This window comes from Metopolophium dirhodum, chromosome 1 (genome assembly GCF_019925205.1).
Source record: "Metopolophium dirhodum isolate CAU chromosome 1, ASM1992520v1, whole genome shotgun sequence".
Taxonomy (NCBI): domain Eukaryota; kingdom Metazoa; phylum Arthropoda; class Insecta; order Hemiptera; family Aphididae; genus Metopolophium; species Metopolophium dirhodum.
Genome location: NC_083560.1, coordinates 43,886,310 through 43,903,787, shown reverse-complemented (window position 1 = coordinate 43,903,787; position 17,478 = coordinate 43,886,310). Strand labels below are relative to the sequence as shown.

At 24.9% G+C, this 17,478-nt stretch overlaps 1 protein-coding gene across 1 annotated transcript; it reads left to right on the top strand.

Annotated features, from left to right (window-relative positions):
• Positions 1-3,353: 3,353 nt before the first annotated feature.
• Positions 3,354-17,221, top strand: LOC132939267 (uncharacterized). The gene is given in 16 exon segments (XM_061006351.1): positions 3,354-3,427; positions 3,651-3,845; positions 3,907-3,981; positions 4,032-4,096; positions 4,099-4,268; positions 5,986-6,256; positions 6,735-6,974; positions 9,246-9,485; positions 10,236-10,475; positions 12,747-12,986; positions 13,737-13,976; positions 14,736-14,975; positions 15,321-15,466; positions 16,423-16,509; positions 16,593-16,803; positions 16,893-17,221. Coding segments are annotated over 16 exon segments (3,063 nt in total).
• Positions 17,222-17,478: the final 257 nt, after the last annotated feature.

The window sequence follows — 17,478 nt, the reverse complement described above, 5'->3', positions numbered from 1 at the left end:
TTTTAACAGCATATACGTAGATGTTTTTTGTATTTATAGCAATCCTGTCTTATATTTTAATTTATACTTTTTAAAATGAATGTGTGAATTTTCATAATATGTATGTGATATCAAATAACATGTATCTACCTATTTTTTCCCCTGTTTTATTTTTAAATTAAAAAAGTGAGTGCTGTCATGGGGCACCCGGTAGAAACGAAGTTTGTTTTCCAATAAATATTATAGATTACAAATACATTTTAGTGGAACCATTCAAAATAAAATTAAATATCAATAAGTAAATGTGAAAATTAAATAAAAATGAAAATGATTATTATTTAATTACTATTATATTAGTCATATTCAATAATTGAAATTACAGGCCTGTGATAACTGAAATATGATACGTATGTTTGTGATGTAAATTTTACCAAATATCTTGAAAATACTGCATCGATAGCAGTGTCATCTATCGTTGTAGATTCTGCTGGATTGTTTATCATATGTAAATTGAATGTGTCCATAAGGACAGTTTTAAAAGTTTCCGATTTATTATCATTAAAATTGATGTTAAAGTCAACAAATTGTTTTAATTTATAAATTATAATAATAATAAAAGCATAGTATGCAGATATTATTACGCTGTTTCAAATCCTCGTGTTAGACCCACTTGTAACCTACTGTACAGCAGAGCGACATCCACTTACCCACCTTTTTTTTTATATTAACTTGCCAATCACATTTAACGATACAATTTGAATAATAAATTATACACAACATCGTCCGAAAGCAAAATAAACAACCAATCACGGGCAAAGCTGTGACGGGTCAGCTAGTATATTATAAAAAAATTGTCAATTATGCACTTCTAAATTAAAAACGTCAAATATGCAAAATATGCAACTATAAATTTTAAATATAATCTTAATAATATAAATTTTAAACAAATTTCTATATTATTTAGCTATATTTTTAATGGTTATTTAAAAACACGCAAACTCCTAGAAGTCTCTAGCCCTAACTATTATATTCAACAATTTACTGGCTGTTTATGAAAGTTTCACTATACTGTTGAATTCTAAACATTATAATATTTTTAAAAAAACATTACTGGCATAGGTATATTATGTATATTGTATATGACTAACAAAACCTAAATTATAATATATTTAAAACATAACTAGGTATCCACTATACCTACCTATTTTATTCGTAAATAATATTTAAATTTTAAACTAATAGACGATACACACATTAGATATTTAATATTAGAACTGCAGCCCTGCAGGAATATTAGTTAGGGAACAATTTATTATAAGACAACTTACTCTGAAACACTTATAAATGTACAAATTATTATTATTTTAAGAAATTCTACATTAGTTAATAAATAGTTATTGCGATTCAATAATAATTGAACGCAGGTAAGTACCAGGCTTGTTATAGATTACATGGAAATTAGAATTTGGATTTTTTGAATTTTTTTATGACAATATTCTGTTGTACATATACATAATAATATTCTTATTTCTTAGTATTGATAAACTTATATAGATCTATGGTTTTATAATTATATGTTATTACTAATAAGTAGTTATTTAATAAATAATAGTTAACATTTATTATTTCAATGCTGATGTTGGCATCAGGTTGTAGAAATATATCTATGCTTTTGTAATATCAAAACCATTTTTCATTTTTAGTATTTTAAGTTAATATATAAATAAATGAATAAAGACGGCATTGAAATAAGCCAGCGGCCAACCGATGGAACCTGTGACGTCACGCGTTATTTTAAAATGACCAAACGGATCGAATGGAGTGACGTATAATATTTTTAACGATACGCAATTTTTAATTATACGAAATACTAACGAATTCGCTTTTATCTATTTTTTCCTTGGATAGTCCTTTAAGGGGAACGTTTCATCATTTTGTATCAAAATTCATTACCCTGGATCTATAATTTATAATATTATGTAATGTAGTTTATAAATATGTTACCTATGTAATATATAAACTTGTATTTTTTATATTTTAAATTGATTATTTATAAATATTTTTTGTATTATTTAAATAGGGATAGTAGGCTGTGTGAGGGCATCGCTCTAACGGCTAAATAACGTTTAACAAATTATAGGGACGCTCTTTTTTTAAAAGTTAACAGAGTCCCACTACATTATTTCAATAAGTCAAGCACTGCTAATATTTATTATAATGAGTATACATGCAAAGTTTCAAGTAAAGAAAACGATTTTTGATATTAGTTGATGTGTGGTGGGCACAAATCTGTTGTGCCACGATTCTACTGTATAAAATCGTCCACATAGAACGATCTTGTCGTCACGCATCACACGGCAGTGCCTGGTAAAAATTAATTGTGACCGAGTTTGACGAAGTTTATTTTTAGTTGGAGGGATAGCATCGGTCATCTAATTATTTTTTTACGTAATTATGTTTGAATAATATGAAAATAATTAAACATACTATTCGCCCATAATTTTATTTGCACACTATTTTATTGTATTTATAATGTTATTAGAAACTATATTTTGATTATTCAAATTGTGTATTGGATATATTAAGTCATATTGTAGTAACTCAACTGTTGATCTACAAATTCACTAGATTAAACCAGTTTGAAAAATAATGCACCGGATATTTGGACCATAATATCATTTACATGGTTCATTATCCCGGTGCAGGATTATGTGGGATAATTTTAAATCGGTCTAGTTTTGCGAATTTTTAGAATATCTTTCTTTTAATTATTTATATTATCATCAGTAAATAATAATTATTTTAATGGACGTTTTAAAATCATTATTGATAAGGGTAGAAGGGGGTTTAATATTAATTGTGTCCCAGATCCTGTTAACCCCATGAGTTGACAATATTGATAACTGATACAGTTTGACCGGTGACGATACAAGTCGAATTCCAGTGATAACGACCTTGTGCTCTCATAGCGCTTTTTATTCTCATCAGTCGTGGAATTTGATTTCAAAAAACGGCCAGACTGTCCAAGCGTCCATGATTGCCGCCCAACGAGGGTGTTCTTTGTTCAGTAGTTATTTAGTTTATGTATTGTGAGTCGTGACAGAAGCCTCTTCGAAAAAACTTACACCCCAAACACTTATATCGGACTATTAGAGACCGGAATACAACAGTCGTATACATTCGAAGCCGAGTGCTGACGAAGTCCATTGATCGAGATATCTCTTTAAGATCCAACATCATAGAATACACAGACAACTGTCTACTGATATCTATTAACTTGAAAACCCGACTTGTCAAATTGGTCTTCGTGGATGCATTCAATTATTAATTAATTTTACTTTATTTTTGATAATATCGAAGACTACGTTTTAAAAATGTATTCGTGTTTAGTTTGCGGTAATTCTTCTTATAAGACCAAGTACACTCGTCCTGAACTTGTTTATCATAGGTGAGTATCAATTATTTCTAGAAATTTACTGGCTCAAATCGGTGCGAAAAACAAACCCACCACTGTTTTTTCTTTATTGATATGGTTCATTATTTCAGTGCGGGATAATGTGGGATCATTTTTTAAACCAGTTTAGCCAGTATTTTTCTATTTAGTGTTTATTTTTTAATTAAACGCTGGCAATTTTTGTATTAACTTTTAATTTTTATTTGTTTTAATCTAGATTACCTAGTAATCCAAACTTAAGAAAAATATGGCTTGAAGTTCTTAGAATTGGTCATTATTGCTCCGATTGGCAATGTGTATGTGGTGACCATTTTTTAAAAGAAAACTATAGACCAGGAAAGCGAATTTTATTTCGAAATACTATTCCACAACCTTATGATCAAAAATGCGATCAAAATGGATTTCCCAATAAGTAATGCTTCTTGATCTCTAGAGTTTATTTTTAATTTTCAACCATATTTTTATTTTTATAGTTATACTATTCAAATGAATGATGTTGAAACTGGCAACAATGGTGTTTTACCGATGGAACAAAATATTATAATTAAGTAAGAATATTGTATTACTACTTATTATTATTTTTAGTTAATTAAAAAAGTAAAAAATTGTTTCATTATGATGGAAGTGATTTCACAGAATCTGATTTTTTTTTAGAGAGGAAGATACTGTTGTAAATAATTTTAAAACACAAAGACGGTCAGGCAGAAAATTGAAATCTACTAGAATTAATGAAGACATGAATTATTATGAATATTTGCCGAGACCCAAAATTGAAAAGGGGCAAACTTCTACAGTCATTGAAACAGATGTAAAACCAGTGTTAACAGATACTAAGGTAATAACAATATAAAAGAGATATGGCATGATGTCTTTTTATTCTCTAAAATATATTAAAAATATTTTGAAGGACACCACAGTAGTTTATTTATACAATATTGTTGGAGTACAAATTTAATAAGTTGCAGCTATTTCAAACAGGTACTTAACCTAACTATGGTAAAAATCTACCTCAAGGTGTTATGATTCTTATAACTTATAATTTATAAGTATGTTAGGGTTAGTATACGTCCCGGTTTGGCCAGAAGTGTATCGATTTAAAATATAACTTCCCGAGCAAAAATTCGGACAGCCAATTTCCCCATATTGAATTTCCATAATTTATGTAAATATTTTGTTCTTTGATAATAGTCAATAAAAATAATAGGTTTTGTTTTGATAAATTATAAGATAATCAAGTTGATTGACGGTTTAAATATATTTCAATATTATTTTCCTAGCTTTATAATGAGTCAGGGTTGGGATTTTATAGCACTTAAAATTCTATGCGCTATAATATTACCTTAAATATTGCTAAATATGCGCTACAAATATGCAATAAAAATAACAAAATATGTAAAAAAAAAAGGAAATTTATTAATTAATAATTTTTAAATCGCTTACAAATTATTATAGGTAGTTACTTAAGATTTGAAATAATTTTGTCACTGATCAGAATCCAAATAAATTGACTATACAACGCATTCAACGCTCGTTCGTTAATCATTCGATAATCGTTTAATAATTGCAGTAGAAATTGACAAAAAAACCCAACAAAATCAGCAGCAAACAAAAATTAGCACTAATACATAATACACAATTATCGTAATAATTCGATTGACAAAAATGACCGATTTTGATTCAAAAGCAGGTAAAAATGCAAAAAAGTCTCAAAAAGTCCAAAAAAAGCAAAATAAATTTTTTTATTTGAGTTCTCTGTATCATGAAACACATTTTTAGCTTACTCTGCTAATTTTTAAGCATCTCATAAGAAATATGCAAAATCCCAAGCTTGAATTAATGACTATTATCGATGATTACCTTTTTAACTACGTTCATTGTTCTTCTGTATGTCACAACAATTTTTGTTATAACTATCTATAGTTGTTTAGTTACTTATTACAATTTATAACACTGAATAAATTTAATTGTTAGTTTTTTTTTATAAACGTATATTTTATATTACTGATCATTTTGTAGAATATATTTCAGTAACAGGAAAATAGGAAGTTAAAACTGGTTTAAAAAGTGCAGTATGCTTCAAATTTATCTCTACCTTTTTTATAAAACTCGAAGTAGTACAAAACTCTTCAAGAAAAAGGCATTTTTGTAAGGGTGCCAAAATGACTAAAATAATAAAACCAAACAATCTAGGATACGAACAACGATCAATTGATATAAAATTCATTAGACTGTCTCTGTATCACCTGTATCGACTATCGATAAAATATAAAAATAAAACTTGTAAACTGCATAGACGGTTTTTTGTTGCCCTCGAATATTCCTGATATTATTATTTTATATTTAGCCTATACATTTGGCATCATTGATTTAATAATTATTCGTTAACAATAACGTTTTGACTTTCAATTACAATTATGATATGAAAAATTGTCGAAACTTACTTTTGGGACACCGGTATACTAGGTCAAAAACTTTATTTTTGTCAACAAACCCTGGCTGTTTCTATTGATGTTTTTTATTTAAATTAGTTACAATATATTTTAATTTTAAAGGACCGTTCATTGAAATATGGACCATGCTGCTCAGTTAAAAAATGCTTCAACAGGTATTCAAAGGAACTTAGTTTCTTTGGCTACCCTAGAGATTTGACACTAAGAAAAAAGTGGATAGCAAAATCTGGACTAGTAGTAAGTCCTACTGCAATAAAAATTATAAATCGTTACAAAGTATGTAGTGTTCATTTTGACGATGATTGTTTTAAAAATACTAAATTGAAGAACAGATTAAAACCTGGTGCTATTCCAACACTATTTGTAGCTGATGGTAAGAAATAAATTAATAATTTGTTATTTTATTTTGTATTAACTTTTTTAATTATCAATTAGCATTCTGTTAATATAGTTTAGGTAAGTACAAGGTTTTCTTTTGTTATAAAATGTAATAATCCTTAGACTATTTCCTTCAAAAAGAAAAAATTAAGACTATAGTAATCTTCCTATACATTAATTTAAGAAAAATATTTTCTTAATAAATGAAAATAAAACAAGCTTATTCAGTAAAAGCAATAGTTCATAACCACAATTACGTTTAATTTATATATTTTTTTAATTGTGTTAAGATTCAATTGACAATCCAAAATTATTCATTAAAACATTTAGATTTTAATCTATTCAATATTAATTTCAAACATCTACCATTTACTATTTTAGGTCTTTTGCCACCTCATACTTGGCTTATAACATTGAAAAATTAAAAATAAATATTAGTTTTATTTCTAAAATATAATTTATAATTTTAACAGGTATAATAGAATCGAGAAATATTCCATTAACAAATCCACCTGTAAACAGTGGGTTTGTTCAAATAAATAAATCATCTTGTTCATCATCAAATTATGATGAAAATGTGGAATCTGAAGATACTCCGTCATTGGTTTATAATAATTCGACTTATCAAGTATTAAAATCATCAGTACCTTCCGCTTTGCCATTACCAATAGATGCTTGGCAATCCGCATCTAATGCTAGAAAGAATTTACCAGGTATTTAAAATATTATCTATATATATATGTAGTTTATATTTATTTTTACAAAATATCAAATATGTATTATAATATAATTTATAATAATAGTTCTTAATATATATTATAATAATTAATATTTAAAAATATTACATAATACGTATATTTTTAAGTAACCCTTATTATGTAAAATAATAAAGTTTAAATAGAATCATCTGTATAATAGATGATTAAAAAATATGATAAGCGACAATAGTGTAGGATGCAAAAGCATGTGTTTGTCAGTTATTGGTTATTCTTCACAGATTTACATTACGCTAGTACTTAAAAAAAAACATTTAATCCCTACTTTTTGGTACTTTTTTGTAATAATCCTTAGACTATTTCCTTTAAAGAGAAAAAATTAAGACTATAGTAATCTTCCTATACATTAATTTAAGAAAAATGTTTTCTTAATAAATGAAAATAAAACAAGCTTATCCAGTAAGAGCACTAGTTCATAACCACAATTACGTTTAATTTATATATTTTTTTAATTGCGTTAAGATTCAATTGATAATCCAAAATTATTCATTAAAACATTTAGATTTTAATCTATTCAATATTAATTTAGATTAAAATCTAAATTCAATATTAATTTCAAATATCTACCACAGTTAATTTAAAACTTACTTATATTTATGCTCTATATGTTATATTATTTAAAAATGCTTGAGTAGTGCATGTGTTGTCTCAATCTTACCAGTAACATAGTAAATTCATGCTCAGCAGATCAGGTTTGGCTCTAGTAGTTTAAACATGAGAGCCAATCAACATTTTATGAAACATGATGGTAAAAAATATCAATTCACTCTCATGTTTAAACTAACAGAGCTAAACTTGATCTGCTGAGTTTACAATGGCTATTTTACTCACTTGTAAGACACAAACAAAACATGCAGGTTTAGCGTCTTCTTAAAATAGAAATGTTTTCCTCTAGTTGAACCCTGGGAATGTAACAATCTAACAATTGAATTGATTTATGTATATATTTCAAATAACATATAATTGTTTTAATATTATATTATATATTTTTTATATTATATTGTTTTAATATTATATTAATTAAATGTACTTTCAAGTCATTATAAAAAATTATATATAAAATAAATGATGTCAATATTTTTTAATAAATAAATCACACTTTCTGAAATCAAAAATAAACATTGTTCATAAATATCTTCATTAATTATTTAGACTAAATAAGTTGATATAACCTAAAATATATCATGTACAATAAATATTGAAATGTATGGTTTCTTTTAAACTATTTACTGCTTAGCTACATTTAGTTTCTACATTATTAAAAATAAAATGGTTTTACCAAAATAATGGCAATAATTATTATTTATTTAATAAGGGCACTATTTTGATTTATTTCTTATTAATACCTATTCAATATATTCCTTGTTTATTAAACACACATCTAATGGTAAAAAGGAAATAGGGCTAAGCAAAACTTTTAATACTTTGAAGGAGAGCGCTTGAAGATAGTTAAGTCAAATGTGTGCTTTTAATATTATTTTTTCTAATTATAGTATTATAGTTTCTTATAATATCAAATATGAATTATATAATTTATCATAATAGCACTTAATTTATATTATAATAATTACTATTTAAAAATATTACATAATTAGTAGATTTTTAAGTAAACCTTATTGCATGGAAATTATAAAGTTTAAATTGAATCATCTGTATAATAAATGATTAAAAATATGATAAGCGACAATAGTATAAGATGCAAAAGCATGTGTTTGTCAGTTATTAGTTATACTTCACAGATTGACATTGCGCTAGTACTTAAAAAAAAAAACATTTAATCCCTACTTTTTGGTACCAACTTATGTTAATAAGTGACACTTGTCTTGAAAATTAAAAAATTAAATATATCATTATTAATTGGTCGAAAACTATTAGGTATCTCATAGTATGCACCTTTTTGCTTAGCCCGTTTTAGTTTTTGCTATTTAACAGTCAATTAGTAATGTTCACTACTCTATAGAAGTAAATTTTTTTTCAAATTTAAATGTGTGGGCCATATTTTTAGATATGATTGTATGTCATTTTAATAATATTTGGTTTTTACCTAAAAGAAATAACAATAACTCAATGCTTTTATATATAAGTTCCTATTATTAAATATGCATAGTTATTTCAGGTCTTTTGCCACCTCATACTTGGCTTATAACATTGAAAAATTAAAAATAAATATTAGTTTTATTTCTAAAATATAATTTATAATTTAAACAGGTATAATAGAATTGAGAAATATTCCATTAACAAATTCACCTGTAAACAGTGAGTTTGTTCATATAAATAAATCATCTTGTTCATCATCAAATTATGATGAAAATGTGGAATCTGAAGATACTCCGTCATTGGTTTATAATAATTCGACTTATCAAGTATTAAAATCATCAGTACCTCCCGCTTTGCCATTACCAATAGATGCTTGGCAATCCGCATCTAATGCTAGAAAGAATTTACCAGGTATTTAAAATATTATCTATATATATGTAGTTTATATTTATTTTTACAAAATATCAAATATGAATTATAGTATAATTTATCATAATAGTTCTTAATATATATTATAATAATTAATATTTAAAATTTTTACATAATACGTATATTTTTAAGTAACCCTTATTATGTAATTAATAAAGTTTAAATAGAATCATCTGTAAAATAGATGATTAAAAAATATAGTAAGCGACAATAGTGTATTATCCAAAGGTATATGTTCGTCGGTTATTGGTTATACTTCACAGATTTACATTGCGCTAGTACTTAAAAAAAAAAACATTTAATCCCTACTTTTTGGTACCAACTTATGTTAATAAGTGACACTTGTCTTGAAAATTAAAAAAATAAATATATCATTATTTATTGGTCGAAAACTATTAGGTATCTCATAGTATGCACCTTTTTGCTTAGCCCGTTTTAGTTTTTGCTATTTAACAGTCAATTAGTAATGTTCACTACTCTATAGAAGTTAATTTTTTTTCAAATTTAAATGTATGGGCCATATTTTTAGATATGATTGTATGTCATTTTAATAATATTTGGTTTTTACCTAAAAGAAATAACAATAACTCAATGCTTTTATATATAAGTTCCTATTATTAAATATGCATAGTTATTTTAGGTCTTTTGCCACCTCATACTTGGCTTATAACATTGAAAAATTAAAAATAAATATTAGTTTTATTTCTAAAATATAATTTATAATTTTAACAGGTATAATAGAATCGAGAAATATTCCATTAACAAATCCACCTGTAAACAGTGGGTTTGTTCAAATAAATAAATCATCTTGTTCATCATCAAATTATGATGAAAATGTGGAATCTGAAGATACTCCGTCATTGGTTTATAATAATTCGACTTATCAAGTATTAAAATCATCAGTACCTTCCGCTTTGCCATTACCAATAGATGCTTGGCAATCCGCATCTAATGCTAGAAAGAATTTACCAGGTATTTAAAATATTATCTATATATATATGTAGTTTATATTTATTTTTACAAAATATCAAATATGTATTATAATATAATTTATAATAATAGTTCTTAATATATATTATAATAATTAATATTTAAAAATATTACATAATACGTATATTTTTAAGTAACCCTTATTATGTAAAATAATAAAGTTTAAATAGAATCATCTGTATAATAGATGATTAAAAAATATGATAAGCGACAATAGTGTAGGATGCAAAAGCATGTGTTTGTCAGTTATTGGTTATTCTTCACAGATTTACATTACGCTAGTACTTAAAAAAAAACATTTAATCCCTACTTTTTGGTACTTTTTTGTAATAATCCTTAGACTATTTCCTTTAAAGAGAAAAAATTAAGACTATAGTAATCTTCCTATACATTAATTTAAGAAAAATGTTTTCTTAATAAATGAAAATAAAACAAGCTTATCCAGTAAGAGCACTAGTTCATAACCACAATTACGTTTAATTTATATATTTTTTTAATTGCGTTAAGATTCAATTGATAATCCAAAATTATTCATTAAAACATTTAGATTTTAATCTATTCAATATTAATTTAGATTAAAATCTAAATTCAATATTAATTTCAAATATCTACCACAGTTAATTTAAAACTTACTTATATTTATGCTCTATATGTTATATTATTTAAAAATGCTTGAGTAGTGCATGTGTTGTCTCAATCTTACCAGTAACATAGTAAATTCATGCTCAGCAGATCAGGTTTGGCTCTAGTAGTTTAAACATGAGAGCCAATCAACATTTTATGAAACATGATGGTAAAAAATATCAATTCACTCTCATGTTTAAACTAACAGAGCTAAACTTGATCTGCTGAGTTTACAATGGCTATTTTACTCACTTGTAAGACACAAACAAAACATGCAGGTTTAGCGTCTTCTTAAAATAGAAATGTTTTCCTCTAGTTGAACCCTGGGAATGTAACAATCTAACAATTGAATTGATTTATGTATATATTTCAAATAACATATAATTGTTTTAATATTATATTATATATTTTTTATATTATATTGTTTTAATATTATATTAATTAAATGTACTTTCAAGTCATTATAAAAAATTATATATAAAATAAATGATGTCAATATTTTTTAATAAATAAATCACACTTTCTGAAATCAAAAATAAACATTGTTCATAAATATCTTCATTAATTATTTAGACTAAATAAGTTGATATAACCTAAAATATATCATGTACAATAAATATTGAAATGTATGGTTTCTTTTAAACTATTTACTGCTTAGCTACATTTAGTTTCTACATTATTAAAAATAAAATGGTTTTACCAAAATAATGGCAATAATTATTATTTATTTAATAAGGGCACTATTTTGATTTATTTCTTATTAATACCTATTCAATATATTCCTTGTTTATTAAACACACATCTAATGGTAAAAAGGAAATAGGGCTAAGCAAAACTTTTAATACTTTGAAGGAGAGCGCTTGAAGATAGTTAAGTCAAATGTGTGCTTTTAATATTATTTTTTCTAATTATAGTATTATAGTTTCTTATAATATCAAATATGAATTATATAATTTATCATAATAGCACTTAATTTATATTATAATAATTACTATTTAAAAATATTACATAATTAGTAGATTTTTAAGTAAACCTTATTGCATGGAAATTATAAAGTTTAAATTGAATCATCTGTATAATAAATGATTAAAAATATGATAAGCGACAATAGTATAAGATGCAAAAGCATGTGTTTGTCAGTTATTAGTTATACTTCACAGATTGACATTGCGCTAGTACTTAAAAAAAAAAACATTTAATCCCTACTTTTTGGTACCAACTTATGTTAATAAGTGACACTTGTCTTGAAAATTAAAAAATTAAATATATCATTATTAATTGGTCGAAAACTATTAGGTATCTCATAGTATGCACCTTTTTGCTTAGCCCGTTTTAGTTTTTGCTATTTAACAGTCAATTAGTAATGTTCACTACTCTATAGAAGTAAATTTTTTTTCAAATTTAAATGTGTGGGCCATATTTTTAGATATGATTGTATGTCATTTTAATAATATTTGGTTTTTACCTAAAAGAAATAACAATAACTCAATGCTTTTATATATAAGTTCCTATTATTAAATATGCATAGTTATTTCAGGTCTTTTGCCACCTCATACTTGGCTTATAACATTGAAAAATTAAAAATAAATATTAGTTTTATTTCTAAAATATAATTTATAATTTAAACAGGTATAATAGAATTGAGAAATATTCCATTAACAAATTCACCTGTAAACAGTGAGTTTGTTCATATAAATAAATCATCTTGTTCATCATCAAATTATGATGAAAATGTGGAATCTGAAGATACTCCGTCATTGGTTTATAATAATTCGACTTATCAAGTATTAAAATCATCAGTACCTCCCGCTTTGCCATTACCAATAGATGCTTGGCAATCCGCATCTAATGCTAGAAAGAATTTACCAGGTATTTAAAATATTATCTATATATATGTAGTTTATATTTATTTTTACAAAATATCAAATATGAATTATAGTATAATTTATCATAATAGTTCTTAATATATATTATAATAATTAATATTTAAAATTTTTACATAATACGTATATTTTTAAGTAACCCTTATTATGTAATTAATAAAGTTTAAATAGAATCATCTGTAAAATAGATGATTAAAAAATATAGTAAGCGACAATAGTGTATTATCCAAAGGTATATGTTCGTCGGTTATTGGTTATACTTCACAGATTTACATTGCGCTAGTACTTAAAAAAAAAAACATTTAATCCCTACTTTTTGGTACCAACTTATGTTAATAAGTGACACTTGTCTTGAAAATTAAAAAAATAAATATATCATTATTTATTGGTCGAAAACTATTAGGTATCTCATAGTATGCACCTTTTTGCTTAGCCCGTTTTAGTTTTTGCTATTTAACAGTCAATTAGTAATGTTCACTACTCTATAGAAGTTAATTTTTTTTCAAATTTAAATGTATGGGCCATATTTTTAGATATGATTGTATGTCATTTTAATAATATTTGGTTTTTACCTAAAAGAAATAACAATAACTCAATGCTTTTATATATAAGTTTCTTTTATTAAATATGCATAGTTATTTTAGGTCTTTTGCCACCTCATACTTGGCTTATAACATTGAAAAATTAAAAATAAATATTAGTTTTATTTCTAAAATATAATTTATAATTTTAACAGGTATAATAGAATTGAGAAATATTCCATTAACAAATTCACCTGTAAACAGTGAGTTTGTTCATATAAATAAATCATCTTGTTCTCCATCAAATTATGATGAAAATGTGGAATCTAAATATACTCCATCATTGGTTTATAATAATTCGACTTATCAAGTATTAAAATCATCAGTACCCCCCGCTTTGCCATTACCAATAGATGCTTGGCAATCCGCATCTAATGCTAGAAAGAATTTACCAGGTATTTAAAATATTATCTATATATATGTAGTTTATATTTATTTTTACAAAATATCAAATATGTATTATAATATAATTTATCATAATAGTTCTTAATATATATTATAATAATTAATATTTAAAAATATTACATAATACGTATATTTTTAAGTAACCCTTATTATGTAAAATAATAAAGTTTAAATAGAATCATCTGTATAATAGATGATTAAAAAATATAATAAGCGACAATAGTGTATTATCCAAAGGTATATGTTCGTTGGTTATTGGTTATACTTCACAGATTTACATTGCGCTAGTACTTAAAAAAAAAAATACATTTAATCCCTACTTTTTGGTACCAACTTAATAAATGTTAATAAGTGACACTTGTCTTGAAAATTAAAAAAAATAAATATATCATTATTAATTGGTCGAAAACTATTAGTTATCTCATAGTATGCACCTTTTTGCTTAGCCCGTTTTAGTTTTTGCTATTTAACAGTCAATTAGTAATGTTCACTACTCTATAGAAGTAATTTTTTTTTCAAATTTTAATGTGTGGGCCATATTTTTAGATATGATTGTATGTCATTTTAATAATATTTGGTTTTTACCTAAAATAAATAACAATAACTCAATGCTTTTATATATAAGTTCCTATTATTAAATATGCATAGTTATTTCAGGTCTTTTGCCACCTCATACTTGGCTTATAACATTGAAAAATTAAAAATAAATATTAGTTTTATTTCTAAAATATAATTTATAATTTAAACAGGTATAATAGAATTGAGAAATATTCCATTAACAAATTCACCTGTAAACAGTGAGTTTGTTCATATAAATAAATCATCTTGTTCATCATCAAATTATGATGAAAATGTGGAATCTGAAGATACTCCGTCATTGGTTTATAATAATTCGACTTATCAAGTATTAAAATCATCAGTACCTCCCGCTTTGCCATTACCAATAGATGCTTGGCAATCCGCATCTAATGCTAGAAAGAATTTACCAGGTATTTAAAATATTATCTATATATATGTAGTTTATATTTATTTTTACAAAATATCAAATATGAATTATAGTATAATTTATCATAATAGTTCTTAATATATATTTAAAAATTTTACATAATACGTATATTTTTAAGTAACCCTTATTATGTAATTAATAAAGTTTAAATAGAATCATCTGTAAAATAGATGATTAAAAAATATAGTAAGCGACAATAGTGTATTCAAAGGTATATGTTCGTCGGTTATTGGTTATCAATTAGAGTTTTACAATCCACTTGTACTCCAAAATAACATTGAAAAATTGAAAATAATTATTCGTTAAATTTCTAAAATATGACTTATAGGTTCGACAGATATAATAGAAATGGGAAATTTTCCATCAACAAGTGAGTTTGTTCATATATATAAACCATCTTCATCATCATCAGATTATCTTGTGAATGTGGAATCTAATGATACTCTAATGTTGGCTCATAATACATCAATTAAGGTTAAAAGTATAATTAAATATACATTAATAATACTATATTTAATTTTAAGAATAATACATTTGTATTCTCTTCATATTTTGGTCTTTTATCAGCTTTAGGCCATTGGACGTATACAAACTTCCTACTATTTAACTTTACCTTGAGCTATTCCATTAAAATAGTTTACCCCTGGTTGTATTTTGTTTTATTACCTTGCAAAAAAAATAATTTACCTTTTCAGAATTATTTTGTTTTTGTTTAAAATTAATTAAGACTTCATCGGGTACACTATAGTTTACAACCTGTTGTGTATTAAATATTTTTAGATTCTTAGCAGAGCAATAATTGTATTAGTTTACAATGATATGCTTTTTCTTATACTTTTTACAATACAAAATTGAGTTAAATTTATTATAAAAACCCTCAGTACCGTAATTACATCTACCGTATTACTAATACTAAAATTAAATTACTTATTAGTTATTATTTTATTAATATAAGATTTCAGACTATCTCCAATCAGAATCGCTTGTCGTACGATTTATCATCGACTCATACATTACTGTTACTTACTCAATGAAGTAGGTACACTCAACATCTACAACAGATTAATTTTCCATTATTTTTAAATTTGTTTCAGTTTGATAAAATTTGTCAAACTTCAAATGACTATGAATTGAAAAAACAATTGTGCATATTATGTATTGTTATTTAGATTTAGATTGCTAAAAGAACAACTTATGAGGAACATTGTATTACATTTTCAAGTTTTTTGACCAAACATACCATTTGTTTTCAGTATTTATAAAAAAAAAGTTGAAACCATATTTTTGTATCAGTATTGAAAGTATAACCATATACTATTGTAAACGTTATAATTAGTCTTAGTCCTTTTAGGTTACAGATTGATAATTTTAGTATTACATTTATTTATGTATGTATCCCTAATTTAATTTATTTTATTTTATTAATATAGGATTTTGAACTTAATTGTTCTATACCAGGATGTACATCTAACATAACTAATACTGATGAAGAACTCTACCTTTTTGCACCAACAATAGTAATTATTATATTTATAAAAATATTGTTTTAAAATAATTTTTTAATGTCCGTTCACTGAAGTTTTTATTGCTTATTTTATAGGAATGTGTGAATAAGTGGAGTTCAGCATTAGGTCTACAGTTGAATGTAAACTGTTGTATCTGTGAAAGACACTTCAGACCGCAAGACTTAATTAGTGAACAATGTTTGGTAGATGGTTTAAACAAAGTAGTAAAATTATTAGTACATTCTGCTTTGCCAATACCAATTAATGATGTGGGGTTAGCATCTAATGCTAGAAACAATTTACCGGGTATGTAAAATATTATTGCTAAAATAAATTTTATCTTGTGATTTAAATCCAACATTACAATCAAATTCTGTAAATTAATAATCTTTCAGATAATACAGATAAATGTTCTAAATCTAATACTTTCATGACAATTGATAATTTTTCAAACATTGATTCAAATCTCAAACAAAAACTGAAGAACATCTCAGCTAAAAACTCGCTGTCCATCACTTTGGAACCAATTGAGAAATCTAAAGCAACAGAACCATCAGTAGATTTATTTTCAAGAACGTCTGCCGGAATAAAGACTCCAGTTATTTCAAAATGTATATCATTAGCCAAAATACCAGATTCACATAATTCAAGTTCAAATAAAAATAATCCTACTTCAAAAACATTTAGCCTTATTAATAATATGGAGTATTTTGAACGCCATTAATTTAATCATTATTTTCATTGTTTTTACCTATTTTTAAATATATTTATAAGATATTTGTATTTGTGTTAATAAACTATAATTTATTATTGTCATCCAGGTACTGTTCTCCATTTTAAAATTAATTTTTCCAACAAAACATTAATATTTATAGAATCTTTAATATAATATATTATTATTTCATAATAGTGTATTTTTTATTTTATAACAGTATTAAAATGTCTTTGCATTAATACTACTTTATTACTTATATCATTTAT